This window comes from Protopterus annectens, chromosome 6.part0 (assembly GCF_019279795.1).
Source record: "Protopterus annectens isolate FY-2018-M chromosome 6.part0, PAN1.0, whole genome shotgun sequence".
Classification (NCBI taxonomy): domain Eukaryota; kingdom Metazoa; phylum Chordata; order Ceratodontiformes; family Protopteridae; genus Protopterus; species Protopterus annectens.
Window position 1 is genome coordinate 483,943,584 of NC_056737.1, and position 27,500 is coordinate 483,971,083.

Consider the following 27,500-nt stretch of genomic DNA (forward strand, 5'->3'; position numbering starts at 1 on the left):
CTCAAACCATAAACATCATTTTATAACCATAAAGTAGAACAACTGGTTACTTACACAAGGACACCTTCTTGATAATCTCATTGAAGTTCAAACATGTAAGTGGCCGCTGCTGCTAACTCCTTAAAAACAAGCTGGTCAAAAAAAAAAAAAAAAAAAAAACTCCCACATCCTCTTAGGAATCGGGATAGTACCCTCCTCTGTAGACTTGCCTTTACTTTAGACCTAGCCAAAATACACAATGTTATGTTGCCCATATCTTACCTTCGTTCTTGCTGTTTGGATTTGGAGCTGATCCTTAGCTCCGACTCTGCCCTATACTATAGCTCAAGAGCTTTTACTGGCTCGAGGCTAGCCCCTATCCCAGCATGCTTAGAGGTAGTTACCCAGATCTCGTTTGCAGCTTGCAGTGTCGAGATTGCAGGTACTGGCTCAAGCCAAGTGTTTTTTTCTCCTCTTATATTTTTGAATAAAAATGTTCAAGTTTAGCTAAGCTAATTTGTTAACGGTAGTTGTTCTTAACACTTCTATCTATCCCTATCCTGCTGCTGAACCTCCCATCCACCCCAAGCTTAGGGAATCCATGCTCCAGGATGCCCCATTGGGCGATCCCACCTCATCCAAAACCTTCCCTGAGCATCCCTCTAAGGAGGTTTCACAGAAGAGGACTTGCAAGAGGAACATCATGTGGACTTCCCTGAGTCCTTGACATCAGACATAGAATTGAATGACTCAGAAGGGTCCCCACGGACCACCACTGAAGATCTCCTTTTCAGACATCTTAGAGTTCCTTAGAGGGGTGACTGGAAGTCCCTTGTCCGTTCTGAAGACAAGTCTGTGTACCTGGATGCATTCGGTTCCTGACCCTCCACCTCTTGGGCAGCTCCTCCTTTCGACCCACTATTGCACGTAGTGATTCAGAAGGCTTGGAGCTCTCTAGACATGATGGAACCAGTTCTGCGGAGGAGCAATAAATTTATTACAGCCCCTGAAGACCGGCTCTTTTTATCAAAAGGTGTTCCTGTTGATGCTATGCTGGTGGCAGCAGCCACCAAGAAGGAATTAGCGGAAACGTCTTCATCTGTCCATTTACCAAACAGTTTTGTACGATGGACAGATATGGGAAGTGTATGTTTTCTTCAGTGACCTTTGCACTCGGGTCACTGAACTACTTGTCCCACTTTACAAGCCTTCAAAGGGATCTCCTGAAGGAGTTAGGAGATACCTTACAGGATCCTCCAGCTGTGGGAGCCTCCGACAAGAGGTGGCTTCTCAGCTCGTGACCTTGACTTCAGTGGTTAACTCCTCCATGTGGCTCATTTCTTATGCAGCCAATGGGGTGAGCAGGGCGGCAGGCACAGGGGTAGTCTTATGCAGACACTCCTGGATCCGCCTTTGTAATTTTGTGGAGCCCTTAAAGTCTTCCTTTACCAATGCCCCCTTTGACTGTTCGTCCCTGTTCAGGCCACAGGTAAAAGACTCTCACCAGGTGTGAACAGGATGGCAAAACTCTGTGCCATGGGAGTGCATTTTTCTGGTCTGTCTAGGCCCTATCCTAAAGTCCAGAAGAGCGGAAAAATGTGGTTGTGGAAATCTCTGGGAGCTTCACTTGACACACATGGAGAATTTTCCCCCAGGGACAGAGGGGGAAATGATGGAAGATGCCGACCTCGCGGCGGCTGGGGGGGGGGGTCTGCAAAACCAGGGCGACAGAGATACCTTCTCTGGTAGGCACTTCCAATGCTCCTGAAGGGAGGCCAGACTGTCCGACTCTGGAGACAAGTCAGGGGGAGTTTATCCTTGTACCAAAAAGCCTGGCAGACAATTACAGAAGATACATGGGTACTATCCATAATATCAGGAGGTTGCAGTATCCTCTTCTGACTACTTCCCCTATCAAAATGACAATACTCTCCCAGATGTTCCACCCAGTCTTCGTGGTCAAGCAAACCTGGAGGTTCAAAGGTTCTTAGAAAAAGAGAGTCAACCAGGAAGTCCCCGCAGACCAAATCGAGGAAAATGGGGTACTGGAGACCCATTTTGGATCTCAGCAGGCTGAACAAGTCAGTCAAGAAAACAAAGTTCCAGATGGTGACACGCTTCTGGCTGGGAGTCTCACTGTCCGTTCAGAGCTCTGTCCTTTGGTCTCACCACAGCCCCCAGGATGTTCAGCAAATGCAAGGCAGTAGTTGCAGCTCACCTGAGGCGTTGAGTCCAGGTGTTTCCATATCTAGACGACTGGCTTCCTTACTGCCACCACCAAGCATCAACTAATCAGGGAAAGGGAATACATAATCCGCTCTTGTTCTCAACTTGGGATCACCATAAACTAATAAAAAATTTGCCTTGTTGCCTTGTCAGTATATTACCTTTGTAGAGACAGATTTAGACACACAGGCTGTGATCGCAAAGCTGCTTCAAGATAGAGTATTAACGATCTGTCACTAAGTTGTCATACTGTTCACACAAAAGAGTATTCAAACAAGATTTGTCCTCAAGATACTGGGTTCTATGGTGGTGGCAATCACTGTGGTCCTTATGGCAAGAATTCTTCAGTGGCTTCTATTTGCACAATGGTCATTCCAGGATTTACCCATATCACATCAGATTCTGATCACTGAATCCTGCAAAAGGGATCTGGAGTGGTGGCTTCACTCTCCTATGGTGACAATAGGCAGGCCATTTCTACCCCCCCCCCCCAATCTGTAGCCACAGTGACGACGGATGCTTCCCAGATAGGGTGGTGGTGGGGCTTTATCTGGGACAGACTGTTCAAGGGACTTGGCAGCAATGTGATTAACACTTGCACATCGATGTCCTGGAGATAAGAGCAGTGCTCCTAGCGTTGCAAGTACTTCAGGACTTTCTACCTACAGGGACAATAGCAATTCAAAGGGACAATATGTCTCTAGTATGGTACATCAACAAACAAGGTTGAACCAGGTCTTATTTCTTGTGTCGAGAGGCTCTACGAGTTTGGCAATGGGCGATGTCTTTCTAGCACTTTCTGGTTGCAACATGCATCCTGGGGAAATCCAACGTGATAATGGACGGCCATGCTGCAATCTGTTTGCCACCCCCCTCAACAACAAATCCAGCAGCTACTTTGCCCTGGTCCCACCACTGGGACAGTCACCCAGGGATGCACTTGTTCACGATTGGCCCCTGGGACTGCTTTATACCTTTCCACTTTTTCCCCAAGGTTGTTCAGAAAGCACAGTCATTGGGTTGCAAGTTAATCCTCATTGCCCCCTACTGACCTCATCAGATATGGTTCCCATTCCTTTGGCCTCACCTACAAAGGGAGGCTTGGATCCTGGACCCAGTGCCAGATCTTTTGAGACATCATTCGAGGCTCTCCCTCCTTCCATTCAAACTCTCAAGCTCACAGCTTGGTTTCTTCACGTCGTAGCCAGGCTTCCCGATGTTTCCCCAGCAGTTCAGCACATTTTGATTTCCTCCCATAAGCCCACTGCTAGGAGACTTTATGCTAGAAAATGGATGAAGTTCTCTTGTTGAGCAGGCAAAAATCAGGTTGATCCCTTTACTGCCCCCATTTCAAAGATTCTTGAATTTCTTGCTGAAATTTTTGACAAAGGAGCAGCTGCAGCTACTATCAGAGTTCAGTTAGCTGCCATTTCAAATTTCCATATGGGAGAAATTGGTTAAAATATCATGTCCCATAGGTTATGCAGGGCTTTCCTAAGAGGTACTACTCTGTTAAGACCTCCGATAAGAGAAACTCTTCCCCCTTGGAATCTAAATTTAGTTTTAGAAGCTCTGATTCCTCCTCCCTTCGAGCTATCAGTTTCTTGTCCGCTCAAATTTCTGACTTGGAAGACCCTTTTCTTGGTTGCACTTACCTCCGCTAGAAGGATCTCAGAATTACAGGCCTTTATCTGTTCGTCCCCCTTACTGGATTTTCCATAAAAATCGTGTTTTTCTCAGAACCAACCCCTCTTTCTTACCCAGGGTATGTTCTGAATACAATCTGAATCAATCCATAGAGCTTCCTGTGTTCTTCCCCAATCATGGCAACAAGGCAGAGTATAAGCTTCATCAATTGGATGTTCATATACAGTTACGTTTCTATTTACACAAGACCAAGGAATTTAGAAAATCTGATCAATTGTTCATATCCTTTGTGGACAATAAAAAAGGTTGTGTGGTCTCAAAGGTGACTTTATCAAAGTGGCTTTAAGACACTATAAAACATGTCTACGTGTTACATAAACAAACACTTCCAGGAAAAATTAAAGGACACTCAACAAGGGCCTTGTCTACCTGTATTGCCTTTCAAGCCAGATTGCCTTTGGATTCGATCTATGCAGCAGCTACATAGGCTAATCCTCATACCTTTATCACTCATTACAAAGTAGATGTGGCCGCCCGGAACAGAGCATCCTATGGTTTCACGGTCCTGAAGAGTTTTTTTCCAGTGAGCCACCCAAGAATCAGGTGCTGGGGACGCTGTCCCAAACATCAAGAATGAAGGCGAGATATGGACAACATAACATAAAGTTGTGTACTCACCATAACATTCTATGTTTGTTGTCCTTGTCTCGCCTTCCTTCTTGCGTCCCTCCCTCGTTCCCCCTTCCTGGAGGATCTAGAAGAATCCCCTGTTTTATTAGCTATACTGGCTGGGTTTCCTTTATGCCATTTCTTATGGTTAGTCTCAGTCTACTATTACTTTGATAGAGGGGATCACACCTTTTATATGAAGGTGTCATTGGATATGTAGAGTAGAGTATATCTCGTCTTTTTATATGGTCTAGTGTTGGGTTATCACAAACGAGATCTGGGTAACTACCTCTAGGCCTGCTGGGATAGGGGCTAGCCTTGAGCCAGTAAAAGCTCTCTAGCTATAGTATATGGCCGAGTCGGAGCCGAGGATTGGCTCCGAAGCCAACAGCAAGAAGGAAGGTGAGATCAAGGACAACAAACATGGAACGTTATGGTGAGTACATAACTTCTTTTTATTACAATTCCCTCTGCAAGCTGAAATAATATCTTCTTGGATATATGAAATGAAAATCATGTGCATACAACATGTATTTAGAAAGCAACTCTGAAAACATTTTGTGGAATATAGCAAATTTTCACAAAACGTCATGCAGGATCACACTCCTAATTTAAATATGCCCAATAAGTTAGGTTGTTATCCAACCCATAGAAATCCCAAACAGTGTACATGTCCATAAGTCTAAGGGTAATGCTAAACAGTGCTGCGATTTATCACAGTCTGGTATCTTCTTTTTTTTTTTTTTTTTTTTTTCGTAATAGCGAAGCTATAAATTACTACCTTTTACTTTAGTCTGTCATTACTTATATTTCATCGTCATCACTCCCCCCCCCCCCCCCCCAATGAACATCTTTATTAAATTTTCAAGCATGACATAGGCAATCTTACATTTATTCAAATGAAAAACAAACTACATGACACGACATTAGTTGCAAACAGTATACATCACATACACCATTGAAACAACTGTAGTTGCAAACATTATACATCACTTATCTATCCGGTCATTGTCAGTTAAATATTATATGGCTCATTCGAATCCTGTCTCTTAAAACCTTGTTCCTGCTCTGCATATATTGTTCCCACAATTCCCATTTTTTCCTATGTAGTTTTTTCTCTCCCTTTTCTAAAGATCCCAATTCCAGTTGTTTCATCTCTATTACTATATTCACTACTTCTAGTAAAGTTGGTCAAGACTTTGATTTCCATTTTCTAGTAATTGCTTTTTTGGCAGCCACCATAATTAGATTCGGCAAAGCTGTATTATGACTAAGCAATTCTGATTCTGTATTGTAACTCAAACAAAATAATCTCCCAAGTCAGTCCAATCTGCTAACCCAGCATCTCCGAGACAGAGGTCTGCAGGGAATCCCTAAAGTCAGCCAGCTCATTACACACTCAAAACATTTTGCCAGCCACCTCTTTCTTGCCTTTCACACCTCCAACACTTGCTATATCCACCTGTGGAAATTCTTTGTGGAGTCTACATTTGGTATAAAAATACCTATGTAAACACTTCCAGGCAAAGATCCTAAATCTTCTAGACTTTTTTTTGCATATTTGGGAGATGTACATATATCCTCTCATTGTCTCTTTGTGAATTGCTTATCCAATCTGTCTTCCCTGGTTTGATTTCTTATAATTATCATGCAGTATTTTACATGCTTTACTAATTATTACTTTAACGGCAGCTTTGGTTCTAGATTCTATTAAAAACTCTACCAGTGCTCATCTTTCATTCAGGAGCCCCCTATTTCTTTCTCTTTGCATATACTCTTATCAATCCTTGATAGGGAAGGTGATCTCTAACCTGCAGTCCAAATAAATTCTTGGCCTCTTCCCATTCTATTACCTTTCCCTTTCTAGTTATTTACTCCCAATACCTTGGTTCCTTTGCCAGTTTTCTTCAAAAAGTCCAGCCCCCTCTTGCCTATTATCTGTATCCCTGACCACATTCATCCCTAATGGCAAAATCTCTCTTCTCCATTCTCGTATTGGTTTGGTTCTTAGAATACTCCATGCTATTTTATGAATATAATACTTGGTATGATTTTTGTTCTTCTCAAGAGTCTGCATCCAAACCTCAATCGCTCCTTATTTCTTGAGCTTCCTCCCTGTATCAGCATCATTCCTTTCCACTTTGAGTTGTAGTATTCTGCTTGTGCCATGTACAAGAGCCTTAACTGTGTTGCTCTAGAATACCCCCTCAAATTGGGTAATACTAATCCGCCTTGTTCTGTTGGAAGAATCAGCTTATCCCACTTGACCCTTGCTGTCTTCCCTTCCCAAATAAGATCCTTCAACTCTTCTTTAATTGCTATCCACAGCTTGTCCTCTGGTTGATAAAAATATGCTTGACCTGTATACAAGACTAAAGGGACTAAAATCATTTTAATGGCTTGTATCTTAGTATCCATATAACAAACATTCCAGTTTCTCAGTTTTTGTATTATCTTCTGTTTAGTCTCTTCCCATATATCCTTAGCTGCCACAGCAGTCATTTCTAATCCATACTCCTAAATATTTCATTTTATCATGTCCCCATAATATGGATATTGTTGGAGCAATTAGTGTGTGGTGGGTACCTAATTTATTGCTATCGCCTTTGTTTTAGCATCATTAATTTTGTATCCCAAGAAGATTTGAAACTGTTTTAAAATGTTCCACAACACTGTAATGTCCCTTTCTGGTTTTGTCATGTATAAAATAATATCTGCAAATAGAGCCAGGTTTTCCGGACCACCATACCAATTATATCGTTGAATTTCTGACTCCCTTATTTTCTTTGCTCATGGTTCTAAATATAAAGCAAACAACAAAGGAGAAAGTGGACAACTGTGCCTGGTTCCTCTACTCAAGCAGAAATTATTGGAGGACCCCACCCTCCTTAATTTGTGTCTCAGACCCCTCATATATTCTTCTAATCAGCCTTATAATTGTATCAAGGAAAGCAAATGCTTTCATTGCTCATGTAATCCCAGTCTACTCTGTCAAATGCTTTCTCTACATCAAGACCCACCACCAGTAAAAGTGGTATTTTCTTACATTCTGCTTTCCTCTGGATCATCGGCGTTCTATTAATGTTGTCAAATGTTTGTTTCCCCTCCGCAAAACCACACTGATCCATCTCTCTCAGTTTTGGTATCACTTTCATATTATTTTAGCCATTGTAGACATAAGCACTTTATAATTATGGTTTAGTATTGAAATGGGCCTGTATGAAGCTGGATCCAATGGATATTTACCCTCTTTAGGTATTACTGTTGCCTCCACCTTCTTCCAGGATGCTGGTACTTCTTTTAGTCTTAAAATACTGTTAAACAAAACCTTCCAGATCTTTGTCAGTTTTTTCCCTCTAACATACAGGCTTCCACAGGAATACCACCTGTTTCTCGGGACTTTCCTGTAGATTGGTATACATAGCTATTTTATCTCATCCCTAACTGTTAGTAATTGAGCCTCATCTACCTCTAACCTTGGTATATTTAATTCTTCCATAAACATTTCCAGTTGTACCTTTTCTTGATTTCCATATTTCTCTGCTTTATACAAGCTTTCATAAAATTTCTGAAATATTTCTAGTACTTCTACAGGGTCTCTTGTTATCTTCTTTGTTATATGCTCCCTAAGCTTGGTGACGGTTCTTTCCACTTTCTGTTACCTGAGTTGTGCTAAAAGTTTTTGTGCTCTAGAATTATCAAAAAAAGTTGCTTAACAGCAATTTTTCTAAACTCGCGCATGTTGTCAAAGTAATACCTTATTTTCTGTTTAGTATTCTACAGTTGCTCCTTTTCTTGTTCTGAGAGATTCCCCCTATTTTGCAGTGCTTTAACGTTTGTCAATCCCTCTAAATAATTATTGTTACTGTTTAACCATATCTCCCTCTCTTTTATTTCCACCCTAATTTTAAACTTCACTTTCAATTTTATTCCACTTCCTAACTATGTTTTCAAAAGAAAATTCTGTCCTCTCTAGTAGTCCTGAATTAATTCCAAAACCATTCGTTGAATTTCTCTCTTTTCAGCCGATAGGTGGGAAAGTGCCAGTGTCTCAATTTTATTACCTTGTGTTTTTATTTTGGTTATTATTGGTGCATGATCTGAAATAGTTATTGGGTGCGGTTTCAAGACCTTCATTTAAGTGCACATGTTCCTCTGAGATGCAAAACTGGGCTAGGCTAGAAAGATTGTATATCTTGGTGAGTAATATGTAAATTCACTTCGAACTCGTAGTACTGAATTCACAACTTCCATACCAAACATTTTCATAACTTTCTTCAAAAATCTACCTTCCTGTATTTACCCTTGTAGCCCCCCCGGACACATCTTCACTGCTGCAAACCAAATTCCAGCCCCCACATACAAGTGATATTCCTTGCTGAAAGCTGATTATTTCTCCCAAAACTTTCTTAAGCTCCATTACCAGCAGCTTTGGGGGGGGGGGGGTGTAAATGCATGCCGGTGTAATCCTCCTCTTCCCCAGCCAGTAGCCCCCTAGTACTGTGCATCGTCCAGTGTTATCTTGTTTCTCTCTTCTATCACTATTGGAGATCCTCTTGCAATTAATACAAGTACTCCTCTTTTCCTTTGCCCCAGATATTCCTCTGAATAACCATCTTGAAACCTTTATCAAATTCTCATGTTCATTTCTTTCCAGGTGTGTCTCCTGTAGCATAGCTGTTTGCACTAACAGAATTCACTACTCTTTTTTTTTTTTATCTGTAAGACCATTCAAATTGAAAGACATTACAGAAAGCATCATTTTCTTATATAGTTATTACCACCTTTTATGTATAACTACATTTTAGTTAAATATCCAATGCCATCTTTTATGTTATGCATGTACTGTTCGGCTAGTTGGTCTTTTATACATTTGTTTCTTGTCATATCCATTTGAGCCTATGCCACATCTTGTGTAACTTTTTTGTTTTTTGAAAGCCTTCAAACAGAACAACCCCCCCCCCCCAAAAAAAAAAAAAAACTACTCCTAAAACTTATTAACACACAAAACTATGTACATCTTCAAATAGTTTTTGTTTCCTAATAAGAAAACAAGTTCCAAGTTGTTAGCTATACAGACAGGCTATAGTTAACCAAAAAGAAAGGTTAGTCATGCTTAGATGCATGGTACAGCCTGTGCTACTAGTAATTTCTGTTTAATTTTGTATGTCTTTATAGCTTTCCCAGTTGAGAAAACACACTTGAATGCTTTCAGTAAGCCCTTTCTCCAAGCCATTTCTCTTTTCTCAAATTGTCTTCTAGTGACATGCAAGCCAGACACAAAACTGCTAAGGGTACCTTGTATATCAGAAAAAAAAGCCATACAGTATTTAATATGTTTCATGTACATGCTTTGTAATAAACTTGTTACTGGATAACGCCAAGGGTTTTAACCCAGCCACAAGCATGGGGAAAAGCTCACTGATTTTTCTTTTGTCACACACCCATAACCAGACCCTTCCTATCTTCTCCATGTCCTCCCCTTCCCCTTTTCCTTTTTCATTGCAGTGCCTACATTTCTTAAATCTGAACAAAGAAAAATGGAGAAGGGTGAAAAAGACAAAAGCATCTGTTTGTTACTGTCCCCATGCACTTTAACTGAGAAAGCTTTACTTGTCTAATTGGTTTTGCATCATCTTTAAAGCTGTCACACCTGGGAAACCCCTGATTGTTTTCAGAGAACATCATGTCCTGAACAATTTCTCTGATTTTTTTTATTTTCTCTCAGCCAACGCCCTTCCACCAGACTGTCTCCAGTTTCTCTCTCTTAGATTTGTTTACATGGAGACATGAAGACTGCAGAAATGCTACTTAGTATACTTACATGCAACTGGTAGAAAAAAAAAGCCTCATATATTATTTAATATTTTTTATTTACTTGTTCTCTCCCTTAAAAGCAGTCTTTTCCCTGTGCAAGAATGAGAAAAAAGCACATTAATTTGAACTTTCATGCCTTTTTAACCAGGCTCCCTTTGTTTTTTTATCATTGCATTGCCTAGATTTCTCAAAACTGTACAAGAAGAAAAAGAGAAAAGGGGAAAAAGAAAAAAATAGCACCTGTTTGCATTCCCCATTACAAATGCAGTACTATTAGTGTGTTCTTAGTTAGCATTCTCCCCTCTCTAAGCATTTTTTCCCCAACATTAATGACCCAAAGTAGGGCATATACCCCACACATCAAATTTTGAAAAAGTCCAGTATTTCCAGATTTTCTTGTTGTGTCATATGCCACAAATACAATTTTTGCATTGTAATCTCAGACTGTTACTGATTTTATTACTGTTCTCCATCACCCAAATCCTGTCTCTGCTTCATTTGCAACGTACTCTCGATTCTTCTAGTCAATTCTCATCGTCCTTTCCATCTCACCAATGTTTTCCATTGAAATACTGAAAAAAGTTTCACAGGTACAGTTTCTCTGTGGTCTTTATTACCAGAAGAGCAAGAAGAAGAATCTCCTTCTGTTTAACAGCTCAGTTTTTGTTGGAAAAACTTTTATTTCCTCCTCAGCATACATTTCCTCAAAAAAATGATGTTGTCCTTCCAGGGAAGAATACCGTGAAAGACAGCTGGATACTGCAGTTAGAATCTCACACCTGCGTCTCCACATTTTCTGAATAGTGGAGTGAATTTACTTCTGTCTTGCTTGGTGGACAATGAATAATCATTCTCCACAAACACTTCTCCCACTTTTAGTATTTTGTCGTCCTTCTACAGTTTTGTTAGAATCAACTCCTTCTGCTGGTGGGATTTCATCCTTACTGTTATAGGTCTATGTTGCTTTCTTATGGCTAGGTTTGGAGCATACACATGATGTGCCCATTCAACTAACAGTTCCTGCTGTGGAATACCAGTCCAGTTGCTTATTTGTGCTTTCATAAAATTAATGCAGTCTGTTCCTTCCAGGTTCTCGGGTATAGCTGAAAATGTCAGGTTTTCCCTACGTGCTCTGTCCTCTAATTCTATTTTTTAAACCAATCTTCCTGAGCAGTCTCTTATTCAGCCAGCCTTTTCATTTCAACCTCTGATTTTTGCAGCTTTATCATCTCATCTGAATATCTGTTTAAAGCTTCTTCCAATTTGTTCTAGGCTTTTGTTGTCTGTGTTGATGCATTTCAATAGTGTTTTGTTTATTTTAACCAGGTCTGTATGCAGTTGTCTTGTATCTTGCTATAGGTTTTTTGAAGTCATATGTGGAGGTTGCATTACTTTTTGCTGAACAGCTGCAGAACTGTCCCCTGGTAGTGTTTCTTCCTCATTTTTTGTAGCTAATTTTTTTCCAGGTCTTCTGTGTTTGTTTATTCCTGGTATCTAGTCAGTATACTTACTAGCCAGTTGCTGAAATTTACCCATAAACACAAGTCTACTGGCCTTCTCTGCTGAGTTTTCTATTTTCACCCTGGGAGAGCTAGAAGCAAGCAGATGTTCATCGTGTTTCACTGTTGCAGTCATTACACTTGGGTTATCCTGCTGGCAAGCTACCCACAGTCGGCCTGAATTCCAAGTCCTGGTCCGGCGTCTGTTGCTGTTGCCTCTTCCCTGACGTCAGTACGCCAGGGGTATAAAAGATGCATCCGACACCATTTTCTTCAGTCTTTCTTGCCGCGTGGTGCTCGAAGCAAAAACAGTTCGCAAGTACCGGTCAGCCGACTCCTGAGATTTTCGAAATTGAATTTCAGATCCAAAGTCTTCAATAAAGCTAAGTACCCCATCGGGGAAACTTTTTTCTTGCTCCAGACCGATGTGAGAAAAAGTTAACAATTGCATTTCTTGTGGGAAGCAAATACCTCATAAGGATTTTCATTCTTACTGTATTCCTTGTCTAGGCCCTGACCACGACGTTTCTAGCTGTCGGTTTTGTGCTAGATTTAACCAACGCACTATTAAGCGTTGGTACCATTTTGCCTTTCATTACTTTGGCCAGAAATTTAATTATATAATGCTGTCGGAACAGCCGACGACCGGAGTTTATAAAAAGCACAAGGAAAAGGACAGGCATCCGAGGTCCAAAATTGACGAGGCCTCTGCTAGGCCAGTCGCCGGTTCACCAGTTCTCAGTGAGGCGCTTTCGCAGCCCCGGACGCCCGCTACCTCAGAGCCACAGGCTGCTTCTGACTCCCACGTGGAGACAACTAGGCCTCTGGGTACTCAAGGTATTGGACACTTGGAAACTATTCCCTCAGATGGGTCCGGAGCCGCTGAGGAGGCATCGGCTTCTGAGGGTGTTTTCAGACCTACACAAGCCAACCTCAGCTTCCAAGGCAAAGACTAAAACAACTTTAAAGAAAAAGGAACAAGTACAGCATTCTCCTGGACAGACTTCCATGCCTAAGAAACAGATGCTTAAAATGGCCGAAGACCTAATTACTTTGGTCAGGGGTTCCCATCCCCCTCCTAGGCAAGACACAGTATATGATTCTTCTGATCAGGTTTCCATTTCCTCTGACTCTTCTTCAGAACAGGGATACTCTCTTCCTCCCTATGAGGATTCTGATGCTGAAGAATCTATTCCTTCAGCCTCTCCTCCTGAGGATTATTCTTTTGGGGAAACCCTGCATACCATGAGGGAGCATTTTCACTGGGAGAGCCAAGATTACTCAGAATCTAAGAAAAGGCTCAGAGACTTTCTTTTACTACCTCAGCACAGACCTCTTGCTGTTCCCAATGTTCTAGACATTGTAGATGATGTATTTTCAGAGTCCGGCCTATCTCCTGACTCTTTACCCCCTGCACCTGTTGAGCCAGACAGATACTACAGGGTCCCAGATTCTCATAAATTTCTATATAAAAACCCTGCTGCTGACCCAGAAACTATATCTCAGGGTCCCAAAGGGGTCAAGGCATCCACTGCAAAAAACCCTGTCCCCTCTGATGGGGATTCTTGGGCACTGGACAGATGGGGGAAAAAAGTTTACACTTCTGCTACCTTGGCTGTAAGGGCTTTACTTTAAATTGTCAAGTTTCATATGCTTAAATATCAGCAATACTTAATGTCACTGCTAAAACAGAAAATGTTGACAAATTCTGAATGTTCTGAAAACAAGGAAATGCAGGATTTATTGCATGCAGCTGAACAAGTGGGAAAGCATACTTTGCAATGTGGTTTTGATTCACTGGAGGCCTCTTGCAAGGCCGCTGTTACAGGCTCTGTCATTAGACGGCATGCTTGGTTAAAGGAACAGAATCTGCCGGATCATGTTAAAGCAAAATTATTGGATGCTCCATTACAGCATGATACTTTGTTTGGTGTTAAGGCAGAAGAGGTGTTGAAGAAAATGGAGAATGAAGCGAAATCTATGCAGACAGTCAAGGATTTCTTACAGGTACAGCCACCCAGATTTAGCAGGAACTGGCCTTCTAAAAATTGGTCCTTTCCAGTGTCAGGCCACAAAGAGGCAGATACAGACGCCCTAGAGGCAGATCACAGCCCCAAGGCTCATACAGGCCTAAAAAATGGGCTGCTTCTACCTCCAAAAGCGGAGAAGACAAATCACAGCCATATAGGAAACAGTCCCAATGACTTTCCTCTGCCAATGCCAAGCACTTAAATTCTGACAGCACCCTTGGGGGGAAAACTAGCACTTTTTTCACAAAATTGGCACATGATCACCCAGGACAAATGGGTATTGAATATAGTGTCTCAGGGCTACAGGTTCCACTTTCACACCCTTCCAAAGGCAAAAGGTATGCCAGACCTGCCACACAATCAATGGGCAGAGACACAAAAGCAAGTTTCATCTCTCATGGACATGAGGGCTATTCAGCAAGTACCACAGCAGGAGCAGGGACAAGGATTTTACTCAAGACTTTTCTTGGTACCCAGAAAGGACAAAGCCTGGAGACCAATACTGGACCTGTCTATTCTAAACACTTTTCTGGACGTTCCAAAATTCAAAATTTTGACTCTGCAGCAGCTTCTGCCCATGGTGGGCAAGAAGACTTGGCTTGTAACTTTGGACCTCAAAGAGGCATATCAGCATGCCCCAGTCAGACAATCTTGCAGAAGATACCTCAGATTCATAGATGGTTCAATGCACTACCAATTCTCTGCATTGCCCTTTGGCTTATATACTGCGCCCATGGTCTTCACAAAATGCCTGGCACCAGTAATTGCATTTTGCAGACAAAGAGGAATCCAAATATATCCCTACTTGGACGACTGCCTTATTCAGGCAGAGAACAAGGATATTCTACTGAAGCATCTGGCGTTTGTAAAAAGATTACTAATTTGCCTCTGGTACACAGTAAAAGAAAATAAATCCAAACTGGTACCCTCTCAAGACGTAATATTCCTGGGTGCAAGCTTAAATACAACTGCCCAGATGGCTTATCTCACGCCAGACAAAAGACAACTGACTTCTTACTTCGAAAAGATGGCAACAAAGACCCAGTTATCTGCAAGAAAAGTTCTGCAGGCTTTGGGCTTCATGGCATCCTACATTCTACTAATTCCATATGCGAGACTGCATATGAGGAAACTTCAATGGTACCTAAAAAGTGTTTGGACTCAACCTTGCCACAGCCTGGAAACAATAATTACCCTCATTCCCTGCCTGCAACAGGAGTTTCGATGGTGGGTGAAGGCTTGTCACCAGAACAAGGGACAGCCATTCACCTTACCCCCAGCCAGGAAGACATTAACAATAGATGCATCAGATTATGGCTGGGGGGCCCACATGGCAGGAAGATGTATTCAAGGCACATGGTCCACAAACAAATGGGTCTACATATCAATCAAAAAGAGATGCTAGCTGTTCAGAATGCCCTGACAGCCTTCAAGGACCTACTTCATCCGGGACAACTACTGATAAAGACAGACAACACCACGGTCATGTGGTATATAAATAAGCAGGGAGGCACTCATTCTTACCCCTTTGCAGACTAGCCATGACTTTGTGGGACACAGCATTGACTTACCAAGTACATTTGCAGGCACAATTCCTGCCAGGAAAGATAAATAGTCTGGCAGACGAACTAAGCAGAAACCTCATGGATCCCCACGAGTGGAAACTGGATCCACAAGTCTTCAGCATGATAACAAGGAAATAGGGATGCCTGGATATAGATCTATTTGCCTCTCTTCACAACTACCAAATAAAAAGATTCTGCGCAAGGACTTATCACAGACAAGCATGGAAAGTGGACGCACTATCTTTCAGCTGGAAAAGCTTAGCAGTATATGCCTTTCCTCCACTGCCTCTCCTCCCCAAGGTACTCCTAAAGGTCAGACAAGAGAAGCCAAAGATGATACTGATTGCCCCAGACTGGCCCCGGCAGTACTGGTATCCAGTCCTAAGGAACTTGTCCCAATGCCCGGCTTGGACCTTGCCTCAAATACCTCATCTACTATCCCAACAAAACAATCCGATCCTGCACAGCCAACTAAAGACCTTAAATCTGGCAGCATGGCGGATAATGTAGTCATTCAAAACGCGCCTCTCACTAAAGCTGTGATGGATGTCATTTTGGAGGCCAGAAGGCCTAGTACCAGGAAATCTTACGCTGGAAAATGGAAGAGATTCTGTGCTTGGAATCAGGCACAAGGAATTGACACAGCTTTACCAAATATTCCTCGGATTTTGCAATCCTTAACTGAGATGCTGGATAAAGGCCTATCCTTTTCATAAATTAAAATTCATACCTCTGCCATTTCGGCTCATTACAATACGGAGCCACCAATCTTTTCCCATCCTTTAAGGCAGTACCTCAGAGGAGCCAAAAACTTAAGGCCTCCAAGGAGATCACAAATACCTGCGTGGGGCCTCCAATTATGTCTTGGAAAAACTCACCCTACCTCCTTTTGAGCCAGCTGCTACAGCTGATATAAAGTTTTTATCTTGGAAAACAGCTCTGCTCCTAGCAGTAACCTCTGCAAGATGAGTCTCAGAGCTACAGGCACTCATAGCTGTGGAACCCTTTATCATTTTGTATCCAGACAGGGTTTCTCTGAGGTCAAACCCGACATTTATGCCTAAGGTAGTGTCCAGTGTGGCCTTTAACCAAACTATTCATCTGCCTACTTTTTATCCAAACCCACAGAATAAGGGGGAGACAATTCTGCATTCTTTGGACATACACAGACAGCTACGCTTCTACTTGAACAGAACCAAAGCTTTCAGGAAGACAGAGCAACTACTAGTGGCATATGCTGCAGGATCACAAGGAAAGGCCATCTCAAAGCAGACTATTTCAAAGTGGATAGGCCACTGCATTCATTTCTGCTATTCGCAACATGGCAAGCCAGTGCCTAAGGACATTAGGCCACATTCAACCAGAGCAGCAGCCACTTCAGCAGCCTTCCTCAGGGGAGTACCAACCAAAGACATTTTAGAGGCTGCTACCTGGAGTTCAGTGCACACCTTTACAAAGCACGATCATTTACCACTGTACTCTAAATCCAGGGCAAGCTTTGCCACTGCAGTTTTGCAGGGCCTCATAGCAGCTCCTAATGCTATTTAGCTTCAGCCTCCCAACCACAGCTTTGGGATTCAACTCAAGTGTAATGACTGCAACAGTGAAACACGAAGAACATAGTACAGTTGTGTACATTTACCATAAATGTAGATGTTGGAGTGTATTCACTGTTGCAGTCCAGGTTACCCACCCACCGTCCCCCATATCTTTGCTGGAACTTATCTGCACTTCTCTAATCTATACAACCTATGTGGTGTATTTGCTTGTAGATGAAGGTATAATATATTTTAGCCTACCTTCTTTGGGGCACCTAATATCTGGGGCAAGAAAATGGCGTCTGCTGCATCTTTTATACCCCTGGCGCACTGACGTCAGGGAAGAGGTGACAGCAACCGACGCCGGACCTAGACTTTGGAATTCAGGCCGACCGAGGGTAACCTGCCAGCAGGATAACCCAAGTGTAATGACTGCAACAGTGAATACACTCTAACATCTACATTTATGGTAAGTGTACACAACTGTACTTTCTCAAAGATTGAAAAATTCTGCGTCTGACAATTTACCTGCTGAGCATATTAAAACAAGTAAGGGTATGGCATATCCAGTTATCAGTTTTGAAAAGTTGATCTGTATCTTAAAGTCCTCTTGCTTAAAAAAAATATCCTTTATTATTCTACTGCATAATGATGGAATCGACACAGACCTTACAAACTGTAGTCCATTTGTCATTTTATCCTCCCCATCAAAAATTATTAGAAAAAAATTTATTCACGTGCAGTTTCAGCTAACTAATGCATAACCAGCCTCAATCTTCACCCCAACATGGTTTCCATCCTCATCACAACACAAGTACTGCTTTGCTGAATTTTAATATTGTCAACTCTAATAGGAATGCTGGAAGCTTAATCTCTACCACCTTCCCAGACTTATCAAAAGTTTTTGATATGATCTGCCATCAGTAACTCTTGCATAAACTCTCATCCTTGGGGCCCTCCCCAGTGGTTCTTTACCTACCTCTCAAACAGAGCACAAACAGTGAATTAGAAAAATGATTTTGCCGCATTCCTGCCAGTAACCGTGGGTGCTTCACATGAAATTATGGGGCCTAATAAAGAGTCAATATATTTATCAATGACTTCTGCAGTCTTACAAAAAATGCTAATGTCACTGTAGTTAAGTATGCTGATGACATCAATCCCAATATGCTTTGCCAAATCTGTTTGAACTCCCAAGACTTGATGCAACAATCCTTATTGATTGGCTTAATTCACCACTACTTTTAAGTACTGCTGTTTACCGCAAAATGCATCTCAGCCCACACACTATTCACGGTCACCTCTGCCAACATCACCTTGACAGAACAAGTAAACCACATAAAATACTGAGAGTCATCATAGATGACCAGCTGAAATTGGACTACCGTGTATTGCATGTGGTAAAAAAAACAAACAAAAAAAAAACAAAACAAAAAAAAAAACTCACTTATCTGACTGGCATGGCCAGAAAATGTATAGCCTCTACTTTATGCTGCCTCAGTCTACACTAATCTTAAAGTCTCCTAACTATTCAATACTTGAGCAAAGTTATAACAAAATAGCCAAGTCTGCTAAAGTTCAGACTATGAATCACACCACTGTCTGGCACTTGTAGAATTAAAGTAGTTAGAACTGCTACATCACCTGCATCTTTTTCAGGTAAGTGCGTGACACAGAGTTCTCTCTAAGCTGTTAAATTAACTATCCCATAGCAAGTTATTACAGCACTACTCCTCAATAGAACTGTAAGCTTTACAGGAAACTTTTACTAGCATCTTCCAGCCATATACATAGTTTTGCAGCATTACTCGCCATGCTACCCCTATACTTCTAATATAAACTTGTATAATTCTCTGGACCTGTTTAATACTCTTAAATACAATATTCACATTTTCTCCCCTTCCAAGTTCATAGGTTCATAGATTAGTACTAGGCTAACTGCCCTTGCGAGCTATTTTAAGTCTAGCCAATTATCCCTTGTGAGACTCAAACCCTGCACCTTGTGTTTGTAAGGCAAACACCTTAACCATTAGGCCACCCTCCCAACCCAAATAAACAGCCTCTGCAAGGCTCAAACCCAGGACCCTGTAAACTACAGTTAGAGTAGATAACCACTAAGCCATCACAGTAGTAAACCATCAACCCTGACCAGTCTTGAACCCCAAACCCTGTACACTATAGTCTGAGAAATGTACCAGTACACCATTTGAGCTGTTACTTCCCTCATTTCCATTTCTTTGAATTTTCAATAACACCATTTATTATCTGTTTCACAAACCCACTAATACACCTCTTCTAGTGCTGAATGTTCAATTATTTTTTATGCTATAAGCTTCCTTTTATTTTTTTATGAATGTAATCAGCAAATGAATGTAATCTAATTAGAAAATAGATGTGTAATTGTTAGTGTATTACTTAATATCTCTACATTACTAAATGTATGCTTAAAAATGTTTGTAATATGTTGGAGCTTTTCTCCCTGTGCCTCTGCTGAAAGGAATTTTCCAACTAAATCCAGTCAGACAAACCTAATGAACAAAATAAAAATAAAATAAAGCAAAATTCTTGCTGTTTAACTAGAAAGGCCAACGGTGAATCTCTCCTTATGTAGGCCCTGCCTGTGTGTGTCAAGTACAACTACTGTCTGCCAAAGTAGCCCATATCTCTATCTTATTTAGATTTATGTGCGTGTAGGGTGGGTGTGGTGTGTGTGTAAATGTACAGTCTGTCAGAATATCGAAGTTTCAGAAAGTCAAATGTCATTTGGTTGACACCATATGATTGACTTTCTGAAACATCGAACAATTCTAAACAAAGATCTGTTTTTGCTGTGGCCTCCACACCCCCTGCATGTTATGTATACAAACTCTGAGACCCCACTACAGTGGGGAAAAGGATAAATTCCCTGATTTTCCACTGTACTACCATCTCCATACACAAGTTTTGACGTTTTGGAAAGTCAGTCATATGGTCTTGACCATATGAAGTTCGACTTTCTGAAACTTCCAACTTCTGAATGGTGTGAGTGTAGTGTATACAAATAAAACTACACTACACACACATTTATGTATATAGGTAGTCATAAGGAGAGTCGAGCTTTCCTTAACTGTCACTAAAATGTGCACATGTATTCATAGGAAGCATTACCTGTATATCAAATTTGCTTTTTCTTTAAAAACATACATTTTAATGTTTTTTAAACTAACCAATAAATGCAATCATTTTTTGGATGGCTAAATAAATTGACTGTCTGCAGACTGCATTTGTTGCAGCAGTTTAGATTATCTGCAGCTACTTTTTTCAGGGGTAGCAAGGCCACTTGTGACTGGAAATCCCTGAACCAGCATCATGGAGAATGCACAATAATTTCTTGATCAGTGGTCCTTTTTGTATGTGTAGCTGTAGTCGTATTTATTTTTAATTTCCTGAAGGAAAAGTGAAATTATCAGGGCTAAATCGTTGAAGTTAATATGCATTTTTTTTTCATTTTGCAGAGTGAAGATGATGCTGATCAGAAACTAACTTCTCTCACTGTGCAGTGGAAGGACTTTGTTCCATTCTTGCTGAACTTCTTAAGAGAGCAAACCAGTCAGGTATTTACAACTGGACCGTCTACTCCTGCTAAAACTCCATCAAAGGGGCTGAGAGGAATTGGTACTCATCAGAGCATAAATGAAGCTAGTACCTCTGAAAGGCGTACTAGTAGTGGTGTGGCATCTAAAGGCAGCAGGGTGCAGCTTTTTTCTCCAACTTCCAGTGGGTCCTATGCATCCAGTCGAAGTTTTCATTCTCCATCTCTATCGAATGGATCTTCATTTTTATCAGAGTCCTCCCATTCTTTTAATTGCAGTGACTTGGCTAGTGCAGTCTCTGTTACCAGTCCAGGTTTGAGCTGTAGTTCTGCCCATCACCCTGCAGACAGACGCTCTTCTCAGCGACCAAGCCTTGGGCAGTTTATTCTTAACACATCTGACATTCCACAGCAGAAACGAGGAAAGAAGAAACATAATCTTGGCAGCTTTGGGCATAGAGGAGCTCGTGACTTGGTTTGGAGTCGAAATGGAGAGGATCCTAAAACTGAAAACTTAGCATCTTGCACTGATAAACAATCTGTTGTGGTACCTGCTGCCAGTTCACCTCATGTAGAGCTCAACCTTAATAACCTAGATGATTTTCCTCCTATGATTGCAAACTGCTCTTCATCTAGGTAAGTGTAAGCTGGATGTGCATTGAGAAAAGGCAACACAATGAAGTGTATGATGAACATGAAAAGCCTTTCAGTTTACTGTGCTCCAACACAAAATTACTGGCTTTGCGCATGCAGTTAGGAGGAAGTGCCATTTTTAATTCTGTCGTTTGTTAATCTGTACTCTTTTTTTTTTTTTTTTTTTTTTTTTTCTTCAAATGTCAGTGGGCTGCTTTGTTCCCTGTATTTTTAAAGCATGAGTCGTTTGACTTTTTAGGATTTTGTGAATTAGTTTGACTTTCATCTGCATTCTTGGATTAATTCTACCACCTAGTAGATAGTGCCTTCTTTTCTAGCATTGGTTGCTGCAAGTCTGTTTGTAGTACAGTGGTTAGGAAAGTTCATAAGGTTTGCTTAGCTGTGTAATACTTTTTAACCAGTTGCATAGTAGCAGCATACAGTTATGTTGCACAAGGAGGCGTGCTGTTCTATGGGGATCGTCGAACATGTTCAGCAGGTGTTTCTGAAGGTCTGGCTGTTGAAGGTGGTAAGCTGCCAGTATACTGCTTTTCAGTGGGGAGTGTTGAGTTGTCAGTCCTTTGGAATACTGATGGCATCTCTCCTGAAGCGTACATGGCTGTGTGAGTGTATATGTGTGGGCATTGCATTGGATCATTATATGGTGGGTGACTGAGAGATTTGTATAAAGAGTTGGAACCATGGTGCCCATGTATGAAAAATGCCATTCTCTGTGTTGCCATATGTCTTCCGTGATAGAAACCTCTGGAAGCAGCCTAACATGCCTTAAAAGGTGTTCTCCCAAAGTTAAAGCAGGGAGGGTAATACAGTTGAAAGGGAGGTCTGGATTTCAGATTTTTTTAAAGGCAGTGCAGACGAAAATGCATGAAAAAAGAGCAGACGTTATTTGTGATCTGAGGTTGATAACTGCTGCAGTATAGTCTGCAAAGTCCATAGTGGCATCACTAGTTCCTTAATTTTCATAGTTTTTCTGTCCTTGCACTGATGCTGTTTGAATCATGGCATAATATGTAGCCTTGTTTCTGAAGTGTTGCTGCCAGTTGTGGAATAGTCTTGTTTACAGTATTTTTTTTTTTAATCTTAGCAGTACAACAAAGCCATCTAGAAGAATCAACCCAACACCAGTTAGTTCAGAACGTTCCTTCTCTCGGCCCAAGATTTGTTTTACCTCTACCCCATTGAGTAAGATTCCTCTTTCTGTGCCACAAACTGGAGGATCCCCTGAATTCTTGGGTACGGTCGAAGATGGGAGTTTTGCCATATGTGCTACTACCAGCCTAAAGGAAGAGCGAGAAATGCTAAAGAAAGAAAGGTAAATGGGCAAATAAGGTTGCATATGTGTCACACTTTTTAATGTATTTGGATTGAATTCATTGCAGGTAAGAAACCATTGTATGGTATTATAATGGGCAAACTGTGATTTTCATGCTTGAATATGTTGAAAAGAAGTATAAATATGCGGTATTTTATTATCTCTAATGACTAGTAACTTCAGTTATTCAACAAGGGAAATTTGCTGCTGTTTTGGGAATTATAATTACTGTTGGACTAATAGTAAGTTATATTTTGACTGACTTTTATTTTTTTTTAAATATTGATCGGCTAGTGGGCCTTACTCTTCTTTACTAGAGATTTGTGCGTCTGAGGTATTGATGTAACCAGATTTGATGTATTTTTACAGGACTTGACTCCTTTTTCACTCCCTTCAAAAACACAGATAGAGTGAGTTTTAATTGAATGTTTTGGATGTGAAATGACAACTGTATATATATTGTTTTTGCTGATTGTGATGGACTGGCAAAAGGATCGATGTAAAATGCTGCCCCTTACCCCATTATTGTAGTCTGTATTTTTGCATTTCATGTAACCTAGATTGGGCAGATTGATTGCTGTAGCCCACATGCAGCTGTCAGAGATGCAGCAGTTGGGTGGTCTTAAAATGTTTGGGGGGAAAAAAAGAGAGCATAGGGAAGAAGCTTAGCATGGGAAAAGGTCACTGTGCGAGTCTTCTGTGAAGGATCTCTTGAAGATGCAGGGTTGTGTTAATTTTATGTAGCACTTGCAGAGTGATGCATGTATAACAAACGGAATTAGGGATGGTTCCAGTAGAAAGACAGCTGTAAGATGCCTACAAGGACCCTTCCTTGAATATTGGTGTTCCCTGTGAGTACTACATACAGCTAACTGTATTAGCCACCCAGTGGCTTGGTGGGTGTACTTGGGTGTTGCAACTTAATCACTTAACACTTATTTACAGAAGGATTAATTTGCTAGTTTGTTTTACTTGTTTATCTCACACTATCCTGATATTTCTTTTAGATTTAAACTTCTCCAGCAGACACCTTCTGCAACAGTAGCAACTTTGGATCCTATCACACCTACGAAACAGAGCTACAACAGGAGCATCAGCTTCTCTACAGATTGTCCACCAACTCTTGCAGACATTGACAAAGTCTCCTGTAAGAAACAACTTGAGTTGATGGCTCAGTTGTACTCTGCTTGCATAGCAGGTATGGCTTTTCTTTCTGCTTTAACCATAGGAAGGGGACACTTTTTCTTTTCTTTAGTGCAGAAAGAAGCGTAGACATGTTGGCAACACTTTTAGAATCAGTCAGTGATGGAGCTTGATGTTAATTGGAAATAAAACTTGTATTTATAACTATTTTAAAACAAGAAGACCAGCATTGTTGCACATTCTTTGGGAGAGCTGATTGGGTGCCATTTAAAATTCTAAGGATCTTCAGTGCAGTCTTTTGAACAGTAAATAGTTACATGCAGTAAGGGGGAAGGTATGCCAATCATGAAATGTCTGTCTTCACTCTTTGTTTTAAGAACCACCATGTTAAGTTGTTGGCCCAAACTCCTATGGCCAAATCCATTCACACCCCACCCCACCCCCTGTACAGCCACCACTTAAAAAGACCAAGAAGTTGAGGTCTGATGCTGCTGCTGACCAGCCTCCACCAGATGTCTCTTATGAGGTGGATGATAACCCTGAAGACCTCCTAGTATTGATGTCTGTTTCTTCTGCTGGAGCTGTTTCTTCTGCTGGAGGCTGGCATGTAACAAACTTCTTGCATGTCCTCAGAGGCTTTGCAGATGTGGAGGAGGAACTATTGCTGATCATGTCTGAGGGGACTAGGGGGATATTCACCAGATGTTAGGGAGTAAGTTCCTGGTGTCCTCATTGAGTTGAGGCATGTTTCTGAGCGACCACGTTTGTTTAAAGCCAGATGTCCTCCTTAAGAAGAGACAGAAGCCTAAGCATACCCCACCCCCTAGAAGATCTCTGGAGCCTGATTGTTCTGTTGAGGAATCAGTCGGGTGAAGATTCCTTTGCTGGCTTCTCCCAAATACCATCACCTTTGGATTATGACACTTAGGAGGAGTCCTTAATTTTTCCAAAGGAGAGATGGGAATTGTCTTTTGAGGATACAGTGGCTTGCATGATGGAGCATGTTAAGTACACTAGGGGGTACTGCACTAGTACACTTTCTGCTGATAAAAACTCCCTGCAGAGTACCTACAAAAATCAGCTGATGCTATTGCTTACCCCATCTCAATACTAATCAGTCGAACCATAGTAGAAGCTAAAATTCCCACCATCTGGAAAATATTCTATGTAATACAACTTCACAAAGGAGGCAGCTCTACTGAATTCTCCAATTATAGGCCAATAGCTATACTCTCTCCACTCGCAAAGATTATGGAAAAATGTATTCATAGACAACTCATGCACCACCTAATCCAGAATCACCTTATGGCAGACACTCAGCATGACTTCTGTCCTTATCACAGCACTACTTCAGCCCTCTTAGGCTTTACCAACACCATAAACCATAATCACAACAATAATTGTATATCCTCAGCCCTCTTCTTGGATTTTTCCAAGGCATTCGATATGGTTGATCACCAACTTTTAATCCACACCCTGCAAACATTCTGTCTAGATACTAGAGCCCTTCAGTGGTTTCAATCCTACCTGAATGGTCGACAGCAGGCTGTCCTCTGGCAGAACAAACTCTCTAATCTTCTAACACCCTTGGAGTACCACAAGGCTCTATACTAGGGCCCTTGCTGTTCTCTATCTTCATTAACGACCTTTATACTGTCATCCCAAAAGTCAGCTGTATCAAATATGCTGATGACTCTACTCTGATTTGCTCAGCCACATCTCCAATAGAGTTATGGTCAGCTACCCAGACCACCTTTAATACAATAGAAAACTGGCTTTCTGAACGTAGTCTGATCCTAAATCCCAAAATAACTAAAATGCTGTTATTTTCACCAACATGTAGGTCTACTGCTTTCACCTTTACCATAAATTCAAATGATGGCACAATAATCTCCCCTGACCCCTCTACAAAACTATTAGGTGTCATCATAAATAATAATCTAAAGTTCGACCTACATGTTAACCAAGCTATCAAAACCATCAGTAAAAAACTGGGGTCACTTTACAGAATAAAAGCCTTCCTAACCCCTCCAGCTAAAATTGCCATAGCTCGCTCTCACCTTCTTTCAACCCTTCTGTATGCATCCCCTCTTCTCTCGAATTTAAACAAGACTGTCCTTAACAAACTCTCAATATGTTACAACCACCATTGCCAGGTTTGCCACTGGGCTGCCTTTTAGGACACATCATTGCATCAATCTAAATCAGCGTGAGTGACTTGAACTACCCAGCCTAATCCAGTATAACCAACTGATTATGGCCTATAAAATCCTCTATAATCCGGACAATACTCCTGCACTTAAAAATATTATCACCCCCTATAACAATCCTAGACCACTTCTATCCTCTAACAAACTACTAATTCAGACTAGCAAAATTAATAACACAGCCAGTGACTCTCTCTTTGCAAACTCTGTAAGTAGACCCTGGAACTCTCTTCCAGCTGATATTACCTTACTTTCTACCTTAGGTCAATTTAAAACTAGACTCAAACAACATTTGGCACTTACCTGGCTATGTCAATGTATCAAGCCTGGCTAACTCTCTCTAGAATGTGTAAAAATCTGTTAACCAGTTTACTGTGTAATTTAATTTAATCCTGGCTTGTGCTGGGGATTAACTCTAACCTGTGGAACTTGTTTAACTTGCTTACTTATGTAATCACTGTAAATAGTCTGTTTGTAATATGTAATGCTGTATCTGCTTACCCTTGCAGCTTTTCTCTCCGGGCCTCCGCTGAAAATGGACATGCATCCAGTCGGACTATCCCGGTCAACAAATGTAAAATAAAATAAATAAGTGGGACTTCTCCCAGGTTTCTGACATCCAGAATACAGTAGACTCCCTCTTAACTGGTCTTGCTGGGACCGGACCTTAGGCTGGATAAATGAATAGCTGGTTAATCAAAAAATGCGTACAAAATAGCATTTATAGGTTATAAATCGGCTAGAATAACAGGATTTGTTAATATGCATTGTTTTAATGAATATGAAGTCTGACTTTAAATGTCTGTCATTATTTAGCTCGGAGGCGGAAGTGTTGTTGTTTTCTTATCTTTTGCTAGGGGTACTGTAGAAATTTGATGGCTGGTTAAAGTGAGGCCAGTTAAGAGACTTTCTGTAGGTATTCTCAGTTGTTACGGATAGATTCTCTTAAGCCTTCTGCTGTTCCCCCTGTCTCGGCTGCTCTGCTGATACATTTTTTGGCTGCTAATTCCCAACCTTCTGCCCCTAAGAAAACTGACCATTTTTATAAAGTGCCTGAGGCTAAGTTTCTTTGAGTCCCTCTTCTGACCCAGCTGTTTTGTGCGTGTCTGTCTCTTTTTCTGCTGATGAGCCTTCCTGACTTGCTAAGCATCCCTCTGACAAGGATAGTTGAGTTAGAGAGAGGATTGGAAGAAAGTCTATATTTCTACCTGGGATTTTGTGCCATAAATTATCTAACTGTCATGACTAGGTATATTTTATCCCTTTCATGTCTAATTTGGGGGGGTTCTGTCTGACCTGTCAGATTTTGAGGCCAAGTCCACTACTCTCTTTCTGGTGCTGTCCACTTCTCGGGTATTTCTTGGCTCCAAGTGTAGCTACAATGCTGCTGATGCATCCTCTAGGGCTGCTGCTTCAGACTGCGTCATAAGACGCTAGCAGCTTTGTCTTCAGGCTTTACCTGATGATTTAAGGCTAAGCTTATTGATGCTTATTTGATAATCAAAATCTTTTAGGTACTGAAGTTAATGATTTTTATTTAATACCTTAAGCAAGGTTTTGAAGGATCTCCGCAGATTCTTCTCGCTACCATTCCTAATTTTCAGAGGAATTATCCTGCTAAAACTGCTTTTGTTTGTAGACAG

General features: G+C 41.2%; 1 protein-coding gene across 1 annotated transcript in view; it reads left to right on the plus strand.

Annotated features, from left to right (window-relative positions):
* Nucleotides 1–27,500, plus strand: part of CDAN1 (codanin 1) — a gene marked incomplete in the record, with an annotated part of 1,645,523 nt that overhangs the window by 111,385 nt on the left and 1,506,638 nt on the right. Inside the window, 3 exon segments of the mRNA XM_044074210.1 lie at nt 20,465–21,177; nt 22,280–22,507; nt 23,515–23,705. Coding sequence (XP_043930145.1) covers nt 20,465–21,177; nt 22,280–22,507; nt 23,515–23,705 — 1,132 coding nt within the window.